This window comes from Eleutherodactylus coqui, chromosome 3 (assembly GCF_035609145.1).
Source record: "Eleutherodactylus coqui strain aEleCoq1 chromosome 3, aEleCoq1.hap1, whole genome shotgun sequence".
NCBI classification, from domain to species: Eukaryota; Metazoa; Chordata; class Amphibia; order Anura; family Eleutherodactylidae; genus Eleutherodactylus; species Eleutherodactylus coqui.
In genome coordinates this window covers 20,108,995-20,127,813 of record NC_089839.1, presented here as the reverse complement: position 1 = coordinate 20,127,813, position 18,819 = coordinate 20,108,995, and the positions used below count along the sequence as shown (strand labels likewise).

The 18,819-nt window shown below is 47.5% G+C and overlaps 2 protein-coding genes across 2 annotated transcripts in view; one reads left to right on the top strand and one right to left on the bottom strand.

The window, feature by feature from the left end:
- Nucleotides 1–687: 687 nt before the first annotated feature.
- On the bottom strand, nt 688–15,176 carry LOC136620468 (oocyte zinc finger protein XlCOF22-like). The gene is made up of 7 exons (XM_066595253.1): nt 15,083–15,176; nt 13,380–13,527; nt 13,077–13,256; nt 12,876–12,999; nt 12,735–12,799; nt 10,159–10,279; nt 688–1,774 (listed from the first exon to the last, which is right to left on the bottom strand). Exons 1-7 carry the CDS (start codon nt 15,154–15,156, stop codon nt 693–695), a joined length of 1,794 nt encoding a protein of 597 aa, XP_066451350.1. The 5' UTR covers nt 15,157–15,176; the 3' UTR covers nt 688–692.
- Nucleotides 15,177–15,518: 342 nt separating this feature from the next.
- LOC136620477 (oocyte zinc finger protein XlCOF22-like) overlaps nt 15,519–18,819 on the top strand; it is a 70,653-nt gene continuing 67,352 nt past the window's right edge. The window contains exon 1 of the mRNA XM_066595268.1: nt 15,519–15,637. The gene's annotated coding sequence lies outside the window, so the exon portion shown is untranslated. The remainder of the gene's footprint in view (nt 15,638–18,819) is intronic.

Here is an 18,819-nt window from a genome sequence, read left to right as displayed (position 1 = left end):
ATGCCATAACGTTCCCACATTCTAAACATGGATTAGCGAAAAATGAACAAAACGTAATGGGTGTAGGCGCAGCTGACCGAAATATACACACTATGCACATACCAATAGCCAACACAAGGTGTATCTCCAGCTATAACTGAGGAGGGGGCGTTGCCATGAAATGCGTCTTTTTATGCTGGTTTAAAATAAAACTGAGAAGCTGAGCTTACTTTCTGCATTATACTGAACTTTATATTTTGGTCAGCTGCGCCTACACACAGCGCATTTTTTCCCCTTCATTAATCTATGAGAATAGTCTCACCTGCCAGTGTGACTTTCATTGGGTTGACTGCACCTGAAGAACTAGGTCCTTTCCATGACCCACCATCTTAACGAGAAAGAAGAATCATATATTCTGCATGTTCCCCTGCTTATATTTACCCAAATCACTCACTCATTCAGGTAGCACCACCCCGGATTTTTTTCACCTTTCTACTTACATTCTGAACATGAAAAGATAAAACATTTCCCACATTCAGGACCTGAACCTGGCTCTGCGCCTGCGTGAGCCCTCTAATTTCTAATAAAATAAGTAAAATATTTCCAACATTCTGAACATAAATATATGACTTCTCTTGTGTGTGACTTCTCTGATGTGAAACCAGATTTGATTACGGAGTAAAACATTTCCCACATTGACGACATGAAAATGTTTACAAGTGAGATCTCTGATGTTTTACAAGATCTGTTTTCCGGGAAAAACATTTCCCACATTCTGAACATGGAGATGACTTCTCCCCTGTGTGAGTTCTCTGATGTGCAAGAAGGTGTGATTTCTGGCTAAAATATTTCCCACACTCAGAACATGAAAATGGCTTCTCCCCTGTGTGAGTTCTCTGATGTGTAACAAGAACTGTTTTCCGGGAAAAACATTTCCCACATTCTGAACATGGAAATGGCTTCTCCCCTGTGTGAGTTCTCTGATGTTTTACAAGATCTGTTTTCCAGGAAAAACATTTCCCACATTCTGAACATGAAAATGTTTTCTCCCCTGTGTGAGTTCTCTGATGTGTAAAAAGATTTGATTTCACAACAAAACATTTCCCACATTCTGAACATGAAAATGGTTTCTCCCCTGTGTGAGTTCTCTGATGTATAACAAGATTTGATTTCCGGATAAAACATTTCCCACATTCTGAACATGAAAATGGCTTCTCTCCTGTGTGAGTTCTCTGATGTGTAACAAGATTTGATTTAAAAGGAAAACATTTCCCACATTCTGAGCATGAAAATTGGTTCTCTTCTTTGTGAGTTCTCTGATGTCTAACAAAACGTAATTTGCGGATAAAACATTTCCCACACTCAGAACATGAAAATGGTTTCTCCCCTGTGTGACTTCTCTGATGTGTAACAAGACGTGATTTCACAAGAAAACATTTTCCACATTCTGAGCATGAAAATGGCTTCGCCCCTGTGTGGCTTCCCTCATGTGGAACAAGATCTAATTTATTTATAGAACATCTTCCACTTTCTGAATGTAAGAATGCCTTCTCCTCTGTGGGAGCTTTTTGATATTCAACATCCCTGCTATGGCTTTTATCTGGCTCAGTAGTCTGTGATGCATCAGAAAGCAGGACCTGTGTAGCAGGATCAGATGATAGATGTTTGCTGTGAAGGGCTGAGGGTTTATCTGGGATAATAGTGGGCTCTTCTAATGTATCCTGGACAATATTGCAGTCTTCTGTGTTAAGATCTGAAGACATCCGATATTCCCCTGAGCTCCTGGTACCGGCATCTGCCAACAATAAAATGTATTTTTGAACAAAATATATATTTCATATTTTATAATATTTACAAAGAAAATTTCTATACACAATTTGAAGGCTTGAAGCAAATTTCAATAATTAACCCGTTCCCCCTATGTGACTTGCATTTACATCATAGAGGTGCAGGGTGAATATGAAGTGTGCTCAGGAGATGTGCCCGCTGCTTACCCAGTGGGTGCTGGTTGTTTGAAGCATATGACACCTGCCAGCTACAATCACAGGGGTTTGACAGCTAAGGTGCCTTCACATGGGGCAATAATCACCCATGTTATTACTGATGTAAGAGTAATCTAGCAGTTGTTTCTGCACATTATCCCCCGGGGTTAATAACTAGAGATGAGCGAACGTACTCGTCCGAGCTTGATACTCGTTCGAGTATTAGCGTGTTCGAGATGCTCGTTACTCGTGACGAGTACCACGCGATGTTCGAGTTACTTTCACTTTCATCTCTGAGACGTTAGCGCGCTTTTCTGGCCAATAGAAAGACAGGGAAGGCATTACAACTTCCCCCTGCGACGTTCAAGCCCTATACCTCCCCCCCTGCAGTGAGTGGCTGGCGAGATCAGGTGGCACCCGAGTATATAAATCGTCCCCTCCCGCGGCTCGCCACAGATGCATTCTGACAGCTCAGGGAAAGTGCTGCTCATGGTGGAGCTGCTATAGGGAGAGTGTTAGGAGTGATTTTAGGCTTCAAGAACCCCAACGGTCCTTCTTAGGGCCACATCTGACTGTGTGCAGTACTGTTGAGGCTGCTTTTTGCAGTGTTGAACATTTTTTATTTTTTTTTGTATATCGGCCGTGCAGAGCATTGCGTCCTCAGTCTGCAGTAATTTTACATAGTCTAGGGCCAGTAGTGGTGAGGCAGGGACAGTGAAAGAGATATACTGTCTATATAGGCAGTGGGCTTTTCCAAAAAAATTTGGGAAAAAAACTTTCTATTTAAGCTGCCTGTGACCGTCCTCAGTGTACTGCGTCTGTGCTGGGGGTAGTAGTCCTAATTAATACGCAGCCAGCTAAGTGTTCCAGCAGGCTTGCGCAAAATTCTTTCCTGGCTCTGCTGTGCGTTCCGTAATCAAAGTCAGCCTTCAACCACAGGCCAATAAGCGGCACAGTTAATTACAGCGTTCTGTTTCTGCACTACTGGTAATACACCATGCTGAGGGGTAGGGGTAGGCCTAGAGGACGTGGACATGGACGCGGGCGAAGACGCGGAGGCCCAAGTCAGGGTGTGGGCACAGGCCGAGCTCCTGGTCCAGGTGTATCGCAGCCGACTGCTGCGGGATTAGGAGAGAGGCACGTTTCTGGCGTCCCCACATTCATCTCACAATTAATGGGTTCACGCGGTAGACCTTTATTAGAAAATGAGCAGTGTGAGCAGGTCCTGTCATGGATGGCAGAAAGTGCATCCAGCAATCTATCGACTACCCAGAGTTCTGCGCCGTCCACTGCTGCAACTCTGAATCCTCTGGCTGCTGCTCCTCCTTCCTCCCAGCCTCCTCACTCCATGAAAATGAGACATTCTGAGGAGCAGGCAGACTCCCAGGAACTGTTCTCGGGCCCCTGCCCAGAATGGGCAGCAATGGTTCCGAATCCTCTCCCACTGGAGGAGTTTGTCGTGACCGATGCCCAACCTTTGGAAAGTTCCCGGGGTCTGGGGGATGAGGCTGGGGACTTCCGGCAACTGTCTCAAGAGCTTTCAGTGGGTGAGGAGGACGATGACGATGAGACACAGTTGTCTATCACTCAGGTAGTAGTAATTGGAGTAAGTCCGAGGGAGGAGCGCATAGAGGATTCGGAGGAAGAGCAGCAGGACGATGAGGTGACTGACCCCACCTGGTTTGCTACGCCTACTGAGGACAGGTCTTCAGAGGGGGAGGCAAGTGCAGCAGCAGGTCAGGTTGGAAGAGGCAGTGCGGTGGCCAGGGGTAGAGGCAGGGCCAGACCGAATACTCCACCAACTGTTTCCCAAAGCGCCCCCTTGCGCCATGCCACCCTGCAGAGGCCGAGGTGCTCAAAGGTCTGGCAGTTTTTACTGAGAGTGCAGACGACCGACGAACAGTGGTGTGCAACCTTTGTCGCGCCAAGATCAGCCGGGGAGCCACAACCACCAGCATGCGCAGACATATGATGGCCAAGCACCCCACAAGGTGGGACGAAGGCCGTTCACCGCCTCCGGTTTGCACCGCTGCCTCTCCCCCTGTGCCCCAACCTGCCACTGAGATCCAACCCCTCTCTCAAGACACAGGCACTACCGTCTCCTGGCCTGCACCCACACCCTCACCTCCGCTGTCCTCGGCCCCATCCACCAATGTCTCTCAGCGCACCGTCCAGCCGCCGCTAGCGCAAGTGTTGGAGCGCAAGCGCAAGTACGCCGCCACTCACCCGCACGCTCAAGCGTTAAACGTGCACATAGCCAAATTTATCAGCCTGGAGATGCTGCCGTATAGGGTTGTGGAAACGGAGGCTTTCAAAAGGTATGATGGCGGCGGCGGCCCCGCGCTACTCAGTTCCCAGTCGCCACTACTTTTCCCGATGTGCCGTCCCAGCCCTGCACGACCACGTCTCCCGCAACATTGTACGCGCCCTCACCAACGCGGTTACTGCCAAGGTCCACTTAACAACGGACACGTGGACAAGCACAGGCGGGCAGGGCCACTATATCTCCCTGACGGCACATTGGGTGAATTTAGTGGAGGCTGGGACAGAGTCAGAGCCTGGGACCGCTCACGTCCTACCCACCCCCAGAATTGCGGGCCCCAGCTCGGTGGTGGTATGTTCGGCGGTGTATGCTTCCTCCACTAAACCACCCTCCTCCTCCTCCTACGCAACCTCTGTCTCGCAATCAAGATGTGTCAGCAGCAGCACGTCGCCAGCAGTCGGTGTCGCGCGGTACGGCAGCACAGCGGTGGGCAAGCGTCAGCAGGCCGTGCTGAAACTACTCAGCTTAGGAGAGAAGAGGCACACGGCCCACGAACTGCTGCAGGGTCTGACAGAGCAGACCGACCGCTGGCTTGCGCCGCTGAGCCTCCAACCGGGCATGGTCGTGTGTGACAACGGCCGTAACCTGGTGGCGGCTCTGCAGCCTCACGCACGTGCCATGCCTGGCCCACGTCTTTAATTTGGTGGTTCAGCAGTTTCTGAAGAGCTACCCACGCTTGTCAGACCTGCTCGGAAAGGTGCGCCAGCTCTGCGCACATTTCCGCAAGTCCCACACGGACGCTGCCACCCTGCAACATAGGTTTAATCTTCCAGTGCACCGACTGCTGTGCGACGTGCCCACACAGTGGAACTCTACGCTCCACATGTTGGCCAGGCTCTATGAGCAGCGTAGAGCTATAGTGGAATACCAACTCCAACATGGGCAGCGCAGTGAGAGTCAGCCTCCTCAATTCTTTACAGAAGAGTGGGCCTGGTTGGCAGACATCTGCCAGGTCCTTGGAAACTTTGAGGAGTCTACCCAGAGGGTGAGCGGCGATGCTGCAATCATTAGCGTCACCATTCCTCTGCTATGCCTCTTGAGAAGTTCCCTGCAAAGCATAAAGGCAGACGCTTTGCGCTCGTAAACGGAGGCGGGGGAAGACAGTATGTCGCTGGATAGTCAGAGCACCCTCCTCTCTATATCTCAGCGTGTTGAGGAGGAGGAGCATGAGGAGGATGAGGAGGAGGGGGAAGAGACAGCTTGGACCACTGCTGAGGGTACCCATGCTGCTTGCCTGTCATCCTTTCAGCAGAGTATGGCCTGAGGAGGAGGAGGATCCTGAAAGCGATCTTCCTAGTGAGGACAGCCATGTGTTGCGTACAGGTACCCTGGCACACATGGCTGACTTCATGTTAGGATGTCTTTCTCATGACCCTCGCGTTACACGCATTCTGGCCACTACGGATTACTGGGTGTGCACACTGCTCGACCCACGGTATAAGGAGAACCTTTCCACTCTCATACCCGAAGAGGAAAGGGGTTCGAGAATGATGCTATACCACAGGGTGCTGGTGGACAAACTGATGGTAAACTTCCCATCCGACAGCGCTAGTGGCCGAAGGCGCAGTTCCGAGGGCCAGGTAGCAGGGGAGGCGCGGAGATCAGGCAGCATGTACAGCACAGGCAGGGGAACACTCTATAAGGCCTTTGACAGCTTTCTGGCTCCCCAGCAAGACTGAGTCGGCGGGAGCACTGTAAAAGGATGGTGAGGGAGTACGTAGCCGATCGCACGACCGTCCTCCGTGACGCCTCTGCCCCCTACATCACTGGGTGTCGAAGCTGGACACGTGGCCTGAACTCGCGCTGTATGCCCTGGAGGTGCTTGCTTGTCCTGCGGCTAGCGTCTTGTCAGAGAGGGTGTTTAGTGCGGCTGGGGGAATCATCACGGATAAGCGTACCCACCTGTCAACCGACAGTGCCGACAGGCTTATACATCAAGATGAACAAAGCCTGGATTTCCCCAGACTTCTCTTCTCCACCAGCGGACAGCAGCGATACCTAAACAATATGTAGGCTGCACCCGCGGATGGAAGCATCGTTCTCTATCACCATCAAAAACGTGGACCTTTTAGCTTCATCAATCTGTGTATTCTATTCATCCTCCTCCTCCTGCTCCTCCTCCTGAAACCTCACGTAATCATGCCGAACGGGCAATTTTTCTTAGGCCCACAAGGCTCAGTCATATAATTTTTGTAAACAATTTTTATACGCTTCAATGCTCATTAAAGCGTTGAAACTTGCACCTGAACCAATTTTTATTTTAACTGGGCTGCCTCCAGGCCTAGTTACAAATTAAGCCACATTAACCAAAGCGATTAATGGGTTTCACCTGTCCTCTTGGTTGGGCATGGGCAATTTTTCTGAGGTACATTAGTACTGTTGGTACACCAATTTTGTGGGGCCCTCGCCTACAGTGTAATCCAATTAATTTTTTGCCCACCTGCATTAAAGCTGACGTTACATCAGCTGTGCTGGGCACTGCAATGGGATATATTTATGTACCGCCGGTGGCTTCCTGGGACCCACCCATGCTGTCGGTCCACATGGACTTCTCATTAGGGAGATGTACGTGCCTGTGTATACTTATAAAAAACTCGAGCCTGACTGGAGCATGCAGTTTGGGCCGAAGCCCACCTGTATTTAATCAGACGTTAGCTCTGCTGTCCAGGGCACTGCAATGGGATATATTTTTGTACCGCCAGTGGGTTCCAGGGAGCCACCCATGCTGTCGGTCCACACGGACCTCACATTAGGGAGTTGTACCTGCCTGTATCTATGTATTAAAAACCCCGGTCTGACTGGGGCATGCAGTGTGGGCCAAAGCCCACCTGTATTTTAACTGACGTTACCTCAGCTGTGCAGGGCAATGCAATGGGATATATTTATGTACTGCCGGTGGCTTCCTGGCACCCACCCATGCTGTCGGTCCACACGAAGTTGTAACTGCATGTGTCCACTTCTAAAGAACCCCAGTCTGACTGGGGCATGCAGTGTGGGCCGAAGCCCACCTGCATTAAACATGACATTACCTCAGCTGTGATGGGCAATGCAATGGGATATATTTATGTACCGCCGGTGGGTTCCAGAGAGCCACCCATGCTGTGGGTGCACACGGAATTCCCATTGCGGAGTTGTACCTGCCTGTGACTATGTATAAAAAAACGCGGTCTGACTGGGGCATGCAGACACCTTGACAGAATCAATAGTGTGTGTCACATAGGTTCCCCATTGCTATGCCCACGTGTGCAGCTCCTGATGGAGGTGGCACAGGATTGGATTTCTCATTGCTTCTGTACAGCATTGTGGGCTATCGCCCCACCACTTTTAAAGAGGGTCGCTGCCTAGCCGTGCCAACCCTCTGCAGTGTGTGCCTGCGGTTCCTCCTCATGGCAGACGCACTTATAAATAGACATGAGGGTGCTGTGGCATGAGGGCAGCTGAAAGCCGCGCAGTGACACTTTGGTGTGCGCTGTGGACACTGGGTCGTGCGGGGGTGGGGTGGGGGGGGTTGGGCAGGATGTAACCCAGGAGAAGTGGCAGCGGAGTGTCATGCAGGCAGTGATTGTGCTTTGTTGGAGGTAGTGTGGTGCTTAGCTAAGGTATGCCATGCTAATGAGGGCTTTTCAGAAGTAAAAATTGTTGGGGGGGGGGGGGGGCACTCTTGCCGCTATTGTGGCTTAATAGTGGGACCTGGGAACTTGAGATGCAGCCCAACATGTAGCCCCTCGCCTGCCCTATCCGTTGCTGTGTCGTTCCCATTACTTTCTTGAATTGCCCAGATTTTCACAAATGGAAACCTTAGCGAGCATCGGCGATATACAAAAATGCTCGGGTCGCCCATTGACTTCAATGGGGTTCGTTATTCGAAACGAACCCTCGAGCATCGCGAAATTTTCGTCCCGAGTAACGAGCACCCGAGCATTTTGGTGCTCGCTCATCTCTATTAATAACATTTACTTGACTTTTGGATATTATCCTCCAAGGCTATTATGGGTCACTTATAAAGATTCATGGAAATGGTGAAGAGTAGAACAGGCTGGCTAGAAGCAGTTTGTGGAGGGATGTGAAACAAACTAATATGTAGTCACAGAAGACCTTGTTTGCCTTTTGCAACAAAATGCTGCACTTGTGTGACTTTCAATAGTCGGACGATTATTATGACTGCTTATAATATTAAATTGCCCTAGGAATACTCCGGGTTATATAAACACAATTCTAATTGCCAAATTAAAAAAATCCCCATAGGTGATATTCCCTGAAATATAATCTAAATACTTTATTATTCAAAAAGACAACATTGAATGATATTTAAAATAAAGGGGCAAATGGTGGCAGTAATGGGATGGGACCAGCAGTCATCAGTTAGTATCATGTGTGTAACTGTGCATATACACACCAAAACATAGGCCTGGATGGCCAACTGCCAAAAGGCTATGTGGAAATTTATAAATCAGCACCACCAAACCCCTATTAAAATATAATCTATATCCACAACATGTGTCTCCTTACGGCGCCCTCAGGGGGAGCAAAAAAAGAGCTATAGTCCCCATGTGAGTGCCTTGCATCAGAAGTTAAGTGTCACTCGTAAACATGAATTTTCCTTGATTACAGATCCAGACTCACAAGAAAGGTCACATATTTTGTTTCCAGGACCAGGTTGTCCTCAAAAGACATCAAAAAAAGTTTTGAACCAACATTTGACAGTCCATACCAGATCCAGTTGACAACTGCCAATTCAGTCAAACTGGAAGGAAAGGACATCTGGATACATGCTAGTCATTGCAAAAAAGGTTTTAGCTCCAGAGCCGGAGGAATGCTTGGAAGGCTGTCTCTACGGTTATGGACAATCCTCAGTATAGAGGGAATCTATGATGTGCTAAATGAAGAGTTGGGGCAATAAGTTGTAAAGCATCATGAGATTATTGTTAAGGCTTTCCATAAATCAGGGACACATAAATATTGGTGGAGACGTACACATAGTCCCACAGCTGCAGAAACTATGTCATATATAGCCATTACCCTCAATGTGTTCGAATTGTAAGACCTGCCAACACCCCAAACATAGCGGTGAGCTCCAGCAAATTATCACAGGAGGAATATGTATCCTCAGGAGTTAGATGGTATGAGAACGCTTGGCTGATCCTTAACTGATCGTTGTCAACCGAGAAAGGCAGAAATGCACATTCACTTCAGCCGTCAGAAAATGACCGCAGCAACATGTCTACCCAACGGGATTAATTGCCCCAGACCCCAAGCAGCAGTGCAGCAGCCCCACTCTCTCCATAACTGCCACATGTGTGTGGGCAACGTATCACCCAACATCCAGTGTATAAGAGGAGGACCAGAAGTAAAAGCAATTCCCCCTGTAATTACTGCAGGTCAGCGATCTGTCTTGCAGTCATTACAACGATGAGACATCTAAATACAAGACAGTAGATATTGTTTCGGCCCGGTGGTTAGCTGTTGTCCCCAACCATACTGTCCTAGCACTTCCTCCAAGTATCTACATTGTATGCAGACATGAGGTCTATGAATGGCTTCCGTTTAACAAGACAGGGTTTTGTACCCTTGCTTGGCTTACAGCTGCCACCTTTGTACTTCCACACGATGATCTGTCATATATGGGAATCCCTAAACACACCCTTTAAAGAGATCAGCAGAGATCGGCATATATAAATCCTCATCACGGTTTATCTCCTGTAGCGATATCACATTTTCATCCACATTTAATTTGTGTTTCGGCTAAATGGATGAATACGCAGCTGAACAATCTGACAGAACGCAGAGCTTAAAAATGTAACACAAAAACATTGCAGGTGATGAAAGAGCAGAAGATGTGACTGTTCTCTGCATTACTCAGTGGTTACTACTCACCTGGACGGGTGTCTGTAGGGATCTCCTCCTTCCACCGCTCATCACCCCTCACATTTACCTCTTCTTTTACCACTATGGCTGCAGCATCAATATTCTTCAGATCATTACCCTGAGGGAAAAGCTGGGAAACAAATACTGTAAAAGTCAGACAGATGTAGAGGAACGTGTTAGATGAGCGGAGAAGATGGGTAATTAGCATAATGACCAGTAATGACAGGACAGCAGTAGTTATATGAGGGAGCCAGCTGCAGGTCTAACTTACATTTCCATACATAGTAGGAAGGAACAGCGAGATGAACGACTGTTGGAAACCTTTCATGTATCGGAAACCCCAGAATTCTCCAGACGGCCTCAGAACTGCTGATGTATCGACCACTTTCATATAATGTGATCTCATCGCTATCATTTACAAGACCAAATGAAGCCCGGCCGCTGCCTTTATTACCATATTTACATGTATTGTATAGATCTTACAGAACTCTCGATCCTGAGAGCCCGCTGGCACCTAATATCCACGAAAGCTTGTTAAACCACCCTGGGTTTCTGACCCGGATCATCGGAAAGTCGTCTGTGGGATGCAGCCCTCCCCTGGGCTGTGGTACAATGTAGCAGGCAAAAAAGCAAAAATCCCCGCGCTCACCGACTCCAAGGGATGAAACTGGGACTCGATGGTCCGTATTACATTCACTTTATTACAATGCAACGCGTTTCGGCAACATTTACTAGTCGCCCTTTTCAAGCATAAAACACTTCAGAAATAAACTTATCTATATATATAAAATTGAATGTCTGTCTGTCTGTGTGTATGTCTGTATGCGTGCATGTCTGTCTGTCTGTTTGTCCTTTATGCGCTACTACACCATTCATCCGATCGCCATGAAACTTTGGGAAGTTGTTGAGTACACTCCTGGGAAGATTATAGGCATAGTACAACTATCCTATGATAAATGGCGCGCGTGCGGGCGTCGTCGAAAGTTACGCCCCCCCCCCCCACGTAGATCGTTCGATTTCCATCACTGCCACTAATTCTCTCACTTCCCAATGTCATAGAAACGTGAAATTTGGCACGAGCATTGATTATGTCATAAATAGGAAAAGCTAATGGGTCCCAACTCGATTATTTAATTGTAAGCGCAAAAGAATTAGCGTCCAAATTTTACGTACGGAATCTAATTCTCTCACTTCCTGATGTCATCTATATATATAAAAAGTAATGTATGTCTGTCTGTCTGTCCTTTATGCGCTACTACACCATTCATCTAATCGCCATGAAACTTTGGGAAGTTGTTGAGTACACTCCTGGGAAGATTACTGGCATAGTACATCTATCCTACGATAGGTGGCACCGTGCGAGCATCGTCGACAGTTATGCCCCCCAGACAAAGATCGTTTGATTTCCATCTCAAGCACGAAAGCAAAAGGCATTACGAGCAACGGGATGAGTGTTCAACTACAAAATGATGCATCCGCCAAATGTATCACAAGACAATTCCTGGATATTGAGAATGCTGAGGTAAAATAAAAGCTGAGCTGTGATTAGTTGCTATATATTATACTGCTGAGGCAACATGAAAGCTGTGCTGTGATTAGTTGCTATTTCTTATACTGCTGAGGTAACATGAAAGCTGTGCTGTGATTGGTTGTTATATATTATACCGCTGAGGTAACATGAAAGCTGTGCTGTGATTGGTTGTTATATATTATACCGCTGAGGTAACATGAAAGCTGCTGTGCTGTGATTGGTTGTTATATATTATACCGCTGAGGTAACTTGAAAGTTGCGCTGTGATGGGTTGTTATCTAGATATATAAAAACAAATGTATGTCTGTCTTCGCAGCAACGCGCGACGGGTAAGCTAGTATGTATATAAAACATTTGGTCTCATTTCCGTTGCATTGTAATAAAGTGAATGTAATACGGACCATCGAGTCCCGGTTTCATCCCTTGGAGTCGGTGAGCGCGGGGATTTTTGCTTTTTTCGCCTGCTACTTATTTAACATAGATAACTGAATTGTCAGGAAACGTGATGTCTTATGACAAAACGGAGGTCATTTTCAGATTCAGTGTACCGAAAAATATATAGATTACGTGGAATAACTAAAACAGCTCTTTAAAAAAATTCTTTTTTGCAGACCTGTGTAATCGTTCCCTGTAAATCCCCTTTAGTCCTATTCTGTATTGTTATACTTGTTTTACGCGGGATGAGAACTGCACAATTCTTGTTTGCCCGACGAGCGAACGAGCCGCTAACGCCATCACCAGCACATCCGCACTCGGCAGCCTGTTTCTTGTTGACAATCGTGCAGTTCTCGTCCGCTAATCATTCATTGTTCCACATTCCTATGTCACACAGTGAACGATCAGGGGTTAAACTGCAGGATAAGCGCACAAGCCGCCGCTGATCCTTATGGTGGCTGAAACTGAACAACAAACGAGAAGCGCATGATTCTTGTTCGCCATTCAGTCATTTTCTGCATTTAAACTGAATGTTCGTCTCAAAGGGTTGGGGACAATTTGGTATTGAATGCTGAACCTTCAGAGCCTTCTACAGATTATAGGGAGGTTCTCCACGTACCGGATAATCCTGTGGATGGAGAGGACTGGGGCGGCTCTCTGGTGATGTCCTCTTACCGGATCTATCTGTAAGACACACATACAGTGACTGGACTCCATCTTCAAGTACTTAAGGTCATGTGTACTTCTATATGTCTATTACCTTGTGATGTGAGGGGCTGCTGATCCTCCATCATGACCTCCTTGTACAGATCCTTGTGTCCTTCTAAATACTCCCACTCCTCCATGGAGAAATAGACGGAGACGTCCCGACACCTTATAGGAACCTGATAACACAATATACAGTCATCCTCCACAGCCCTCCTGTTACTGTATAATGTCCCCCATTCCCCGCAGTGTTCACCTCTCCTGTCAGCAGCTCAGTCATCTTGTGGACATGTTCCAGGATCTTCTGCCCACTGAAGTCCTCATGTATCGGGTAGTGAGTTGTAGGCCCCGTTATTGGGCTCAGGGTTCTTCCATGACCTTCAGACACAAAGTTCTGCCAGCGCTCACTAGAGGTCTTCTGCACTGCTGTATAATCCTGATGAGAGATGGACTAATAAATGGTGTTACATACATTTACAGAGTCCCTCACCTTCTCAGTCATGTCTATCTGTTATGATAGAGAAGAATGATGTCATGTGACGTCATCAGAATCTCTCACCTCCCCAGTAAACTGATAGAGGATCTCTAGGGTGAGATGTAATAGACTCTCTGCCATCTCCTTCCTCTTCCCATCCATCCTCGGCAGGTTCATCAGAAAACCTCTCTCATATGGAAGATCCCAACAGACGATACTAGGATGCCGGAGCCTGAATGGGAAGGAGATGAACGGATGTAAAAACCACAAAAAATACCTTTTATGGAGATAATAATGAGAAGCCTTTTAGGAGACACTAAAGTGTAGATGTTGTATTCTATCTTTGTACAGATTTATGGGGTGATCACACCCTGCAGCGCTGTTACTTGGGGGGAAACACACAGAGGAGCCATTACTTTGTGGATATGGAAAAGGACCTTTAGTACTTGGGGGAGACATTCAAGGAGACGGCCATTACTTAGTAGGAGGAAGCACAGAGGGACGGCTATGACTTGGTGTAGATGTACAAAGGGTCTGCTGTTACTTAGCTGGAGGCACCATTACTTCAGGGGAGCACAGAGGGACCGCTGCTACTTGGGGAAGATGTACTAAGGGACGGCTATTACTTAGAAGGAAACACCAATACTTGGAAGCTACATGGAGAAAATGCTGTAGTTGGTGAGGGAAGCACCATTACTAGGGGGGGGGGGGGGGGGGGAGAGGAGCCGCTGTTACTTAGGGGAGGCACAGAGGGGCCGCTATCACCTTGTCAGGGTCACAAATAATGCTTATTACTTTGGGGTACAGAGGAGCCATTACGCAGTGAGGATTATTCCTGTGTGGGGGACTGAGTTGGGGGTTACACAAAAAAAGCAAACTTTAAAAAATAAAACCCTTTTGCCATATTTATTATAAAGACAAATACATATTTCTCATTGCTGTGCCTGTAAACGTCCGATCTATCAAAGTAACACATTATTTATCCCGCATGGTGAGCGTTGTCCGAAAAAAAAAAAGAATGCCAGAAATGCGTTTTGGCCGCCCGATCTCTAAAAAAACAATGCAATAAAAAGCAATCAAAAAGTCGTATGTATTCAAAGACTGAACCAACACAAACTACAGGACATCCTGCAGAAAATCAGCCTTCATATAACTGTGTCAACTGAGAAAAAACGTTTATGGCGGTCAGAAGACGGCGGCAGAAAATAGTAATAAAAATATGAAATATCTTTGAAAAAAATACAAGTAGAACAGCAAAAACCGAAACCACTATAGGTTCGGTATGTCGGACTGACCCATAGAATAAAGTGATCAGGTCATCTGTGTTGCAGTTTAGTTGCCGTAGAAACAAGAAGCACCGAAAGATGACAGAATTTCGTGTTTTTTTCACTTTACTCCACTTTAGCGTTTTTCAGTACATTATATGGCACCACTGAAAAATACAACTCGTCCCGCAGAAAACACCAACCAGCCCTCCGACAGCGACGGACAAATAGAATATATATTTTTCTTTATCAAGATGGTTTGAGTCAAACATTGTAATTTTAGAGTCCTGATGAATACGTCTGGCTTTATCTTCTGGATTGAATAACTTTTAAAAGTTCAATAAAAACATTGTTTACAAAAAAAGAAAAGAATTCCAATCATTTAATAGAGGGGGAGGAAAAAACGAAAATGGAAAAAAAAGGCCCTGTCCTGAAGGGGTTAAAACAACTTCGCAACTGCACACGATAAAAAGGGAAGCTCCATAGGGAAACACAGGCGATAAAAGATAAAACAAGTCTTACATCGCAGATAGATAGAGCGCGCCGCGATTTTTTATTCTCGCAACATCAGTGAAAACATCGCTAATCGGTTTCATAAATCTGCTATTTTTCCCACTCTGGCCTCGACCGATCTTATCTCCAATGTGAAGCCAGCCTTACCTTGTGCAGACGTGTGCTTACAGGACCTGTGGTGATGTCATAGTCATGTGAGCGGTCACATGGGTGGGAGGAGGAGTGGTTACAGATCAGCCCAGTGCATACAGGACCTGTGGTGATGTCATAGTCATGTGAGCGGTCACATGGGTGGGAGGAGGAGTGGTCACAGATCAGCCCAGTGCATACAGGATGCATATTTGGTATCGCGGGAATCGCTCACCGCCGCTTAAGTGCGGCTGAAATACCAAATATGCATCCTGTATGTACCTGGCTGATCATGTGACCCCTCACATGACTATGACATCACCACAGGTCCTGTATGCACTGGGCCGATCATGTGACCCTTCCTCCTCCCACCCATGTGACCGCTCACATGACTATGACATCACCACAGGTCCTGTAAGCACACGGCTGCACAAGGTAAGGCTGGTTTCACATTGGAGATAAGATCGTTCGAGGCCAGAGTGGGAAAAATAGCAGATTTATGAAAGCGATTAGCGATATTTTCACTGATGTTGCGAGAATAAAATATCGCGGCGCGCTCTATCTATCTGTGATGTAAGATTTGTTTTATCTTTTATCGCCTGTGTTTCCCTATGGAGCTTCCCTTTTTATCGTGTCGCAATTGCGTTGTGATGTTGTTTTAACCCCTTCAGGACATGGCTCTTTTTTTTCCATTTTCGTTTTTTCCTCCTCCCCTTTTTAAATGATTGGAATTCTTTTCTTTTTTGTAAACAATGTTTTTATTGAATTTTTAAAAGTTATTCAATCCAGAAGATAAAACAATAATAATAATATTATAATAATCTTTATTTGTATGGCGCCAACTTATTTTGCAGCTTTCAGGCATGGATAAATGCAAACTATACAACAATTACAGTGTGAGGTACATTGGGTTACACACAAATGGGTTGGGGTGATACAGGAAGGGCAAAGGGGGGGGGGCAAGGCATGGGGAACACGGGCAAAGGGGGGGAGCAAGGCATGGGGAACACGGGCAAAGGGGGGGAGCAAGGCATGGGGAACACGGGCAAAGGGGGGGAGCAAGGCATGGGGAACACAGGCAATAGGGGAATTCATGTGCAGATCAATTATTAAAAGGCAAACGGGGTGGGGCGACATAGGCAGGGGACTAGGTCAGGGGATTTGGTATGCTTCCCTGAAGAGGTGCGTTTTTAAGGCACGTCTGAAGTTTCGTGCATCGGGAATTGTCCGGATGCCTTGGGGTAGAGCATTCCAGAGGATGGGTGCTGCTCTGGTGAAGTCCTGTCGGCGAGCATGTGAGGTTCATATTACAGGGGTGTTAAAGGGGTTGTCCCGCAAATATAACTTAAGCTAATCACTTCTGTATGGCCATATACATACACTTTGTAATATACATCATGCATGAAATATGTGCCATACAGAAGTTATATATTTACCTACAGGGTAAATATAACCCCCCCCCAGTGTTGGCGTCCCCGTCTCCATGGCGCCGACCAAAGTCCTCTTCTCCTCGCTGGAACCGTCGCGCTTGCGCAGAGACGAATCTTCTCCAGGATGGTCCGTGTGCACGAGCTGCGTCCTGACTCCTCCCTCGGCCGTCCTCTGCATCATCGCATTGCTCCGCCTCCGCCATGTGGTGCCGATCAGCCAATGAGGTGGCTGGAATCGGCAGTGGAGCGCACACTGCAGAAGAACACCCGCGGTGTACTGTGAGAGAAGTCCAGCGGCGCCATCTTGGAGAGAAGATTTTTAAAAGTTGCTGAAAGGGGATCCAGGTAAGAGAGTTTGTTTTTTTTTAAAAAGTAACACATGGCTACGGTATTCCCTTTGAAGAACTGGGGGACTGGCCCAAAATTTTTTTTAAGGTTTTGGCGCGGGACAACCCCTTTAAAGGGGTTGTCCCGTGAAAGCAAGTGGGGTTATATACTTCTGTATGGCCATATTAATGCACTTTGTAATATACATCGTGCATTAAAGGGGTTGTCCCGTGCCGAAACGTTTTTTTTTTTTTTTCAACAGCCCCCCCCGTTCGGCGCGAGACAACCCCGATGCAGGGGTTAAACAAGAAAACCGCACAGTGCTTACCTGAATCCCCGCGCTCCGGTGACTTCTTACTTACCTGCTGAAGATGGCCGCCGGGACCTTCTCCCTCGGTGGACCGCAGGGCTTCTGTGTGGTCCATTGCCGATTCCAGCCTCCTGATTGGCTGGAATCGGCACATGTGACGGGGGCGGAGCTACGCAATGACGCGTACAAGGGGGCGGAGCCAGAACGCCGCTGCTGCTGGAGCGCATGAAGGCCTCCTGGAAGCACGATGCACCGTGGGATGGGACAACACAGGCGCCATCTTAGCTGCTGAACTTTATAAGTTATTATTTCATCTCAACAGTAAGTAGGAAGCGGTTTTTAAACGGTTTAAAGGGCTGCTTTATGCCGGGGGGTGACTGGGGGAATGTGCAGATTTAAAATTTTGCGGTTTTGGCTCGGGACAACCCCTTTAAGTCTGAGTGTGTTAGCCGATCGGAGTGAGCGGGCTGGGTGGTATACTGACAGGAGGGAGGCGATGTATGTTGGCACAGCACCATGCAGAGCTTTGTGGGTGAGGTAGAGGAGTTTAAATTTAGTTCTGCAGTGGATGGGCAGCCAATGCAGCGACTGGCATAATGCAGAGGCGTCTGAGTAACGACTGGATAGAAAAATGAGTCTAGCTGCCGCATTTAGTATGGATTGGAGTGGAGCAAGTCTACTGTGGGGGAGGCTGATGAGTAGCGAGTTGCAGTAGTCAAGTCGGGAGTGGATGAGGGCCACCAGGAGTGTCTTTAGCGTGTCCGTGGTGAGGAACGGCTGTATGTTCTGAGCAATATTTCTGAGGTGCAGGTGGCATGTTTGGGCCAAAGATTGGATATGGGGGTAAAGGAGAGGTCAGAGTCCAGTGTGACCCCCAAGGCACCGGGCATACTGTCTGGGGGTTATGAGGATGCCAGACACTGGAATGGAGATGTTGAGGGGAAGTCGGTTAGAAGGTGGAAAGACAAGGAGGTCAGTTTTAGAGAGGTTAGGTCTGAGAAAAAGGGAGGACATACTCTTAGAGACAGCGGACAGACAGTCGGTGATGTTTTTTGAGGAATGGTCCAGAGATCTCACGAGAGGAGGTGTATAGTTGGGTGTCGTCAGCGTAGAGATGGTATTGGAGGCCAAATTTGTGGATGGTTTGTCCAATTGGGGCAGTATAGATAGAGAAGAGAAGGGGATCGAGCCCTGGGGTACCCCGACAGCGAGAGGAAGTGGAGCGAAGATAGAACCAGCAAAGGAGACACTGAAAGAGCGGTCAGAGGGGTAGGAAGAGAACCAGGAGAGAGCATTGTCCTTTAACCCAATAGAGCGGAGCATAGTGAGAAGGAGGTCATGGTTGACAGTGTCAAAAGCAGCAGACAGGTCAAGGAGGATTAGTAGGGAGTAGTCACCTCTCGACTTTGCAGTCATCAGGTCATTTGTTACTTTTTTGAGGGCAGTTTCGGTCGAGTGTAGAGAGCGGAAATCAGACTGGAGGGGGTCAAGGAGTGAGTTGTCAGAGAGAAAGCGTGTAAGGCGAGAGTAGACCAGGCGCTCCAGTATTT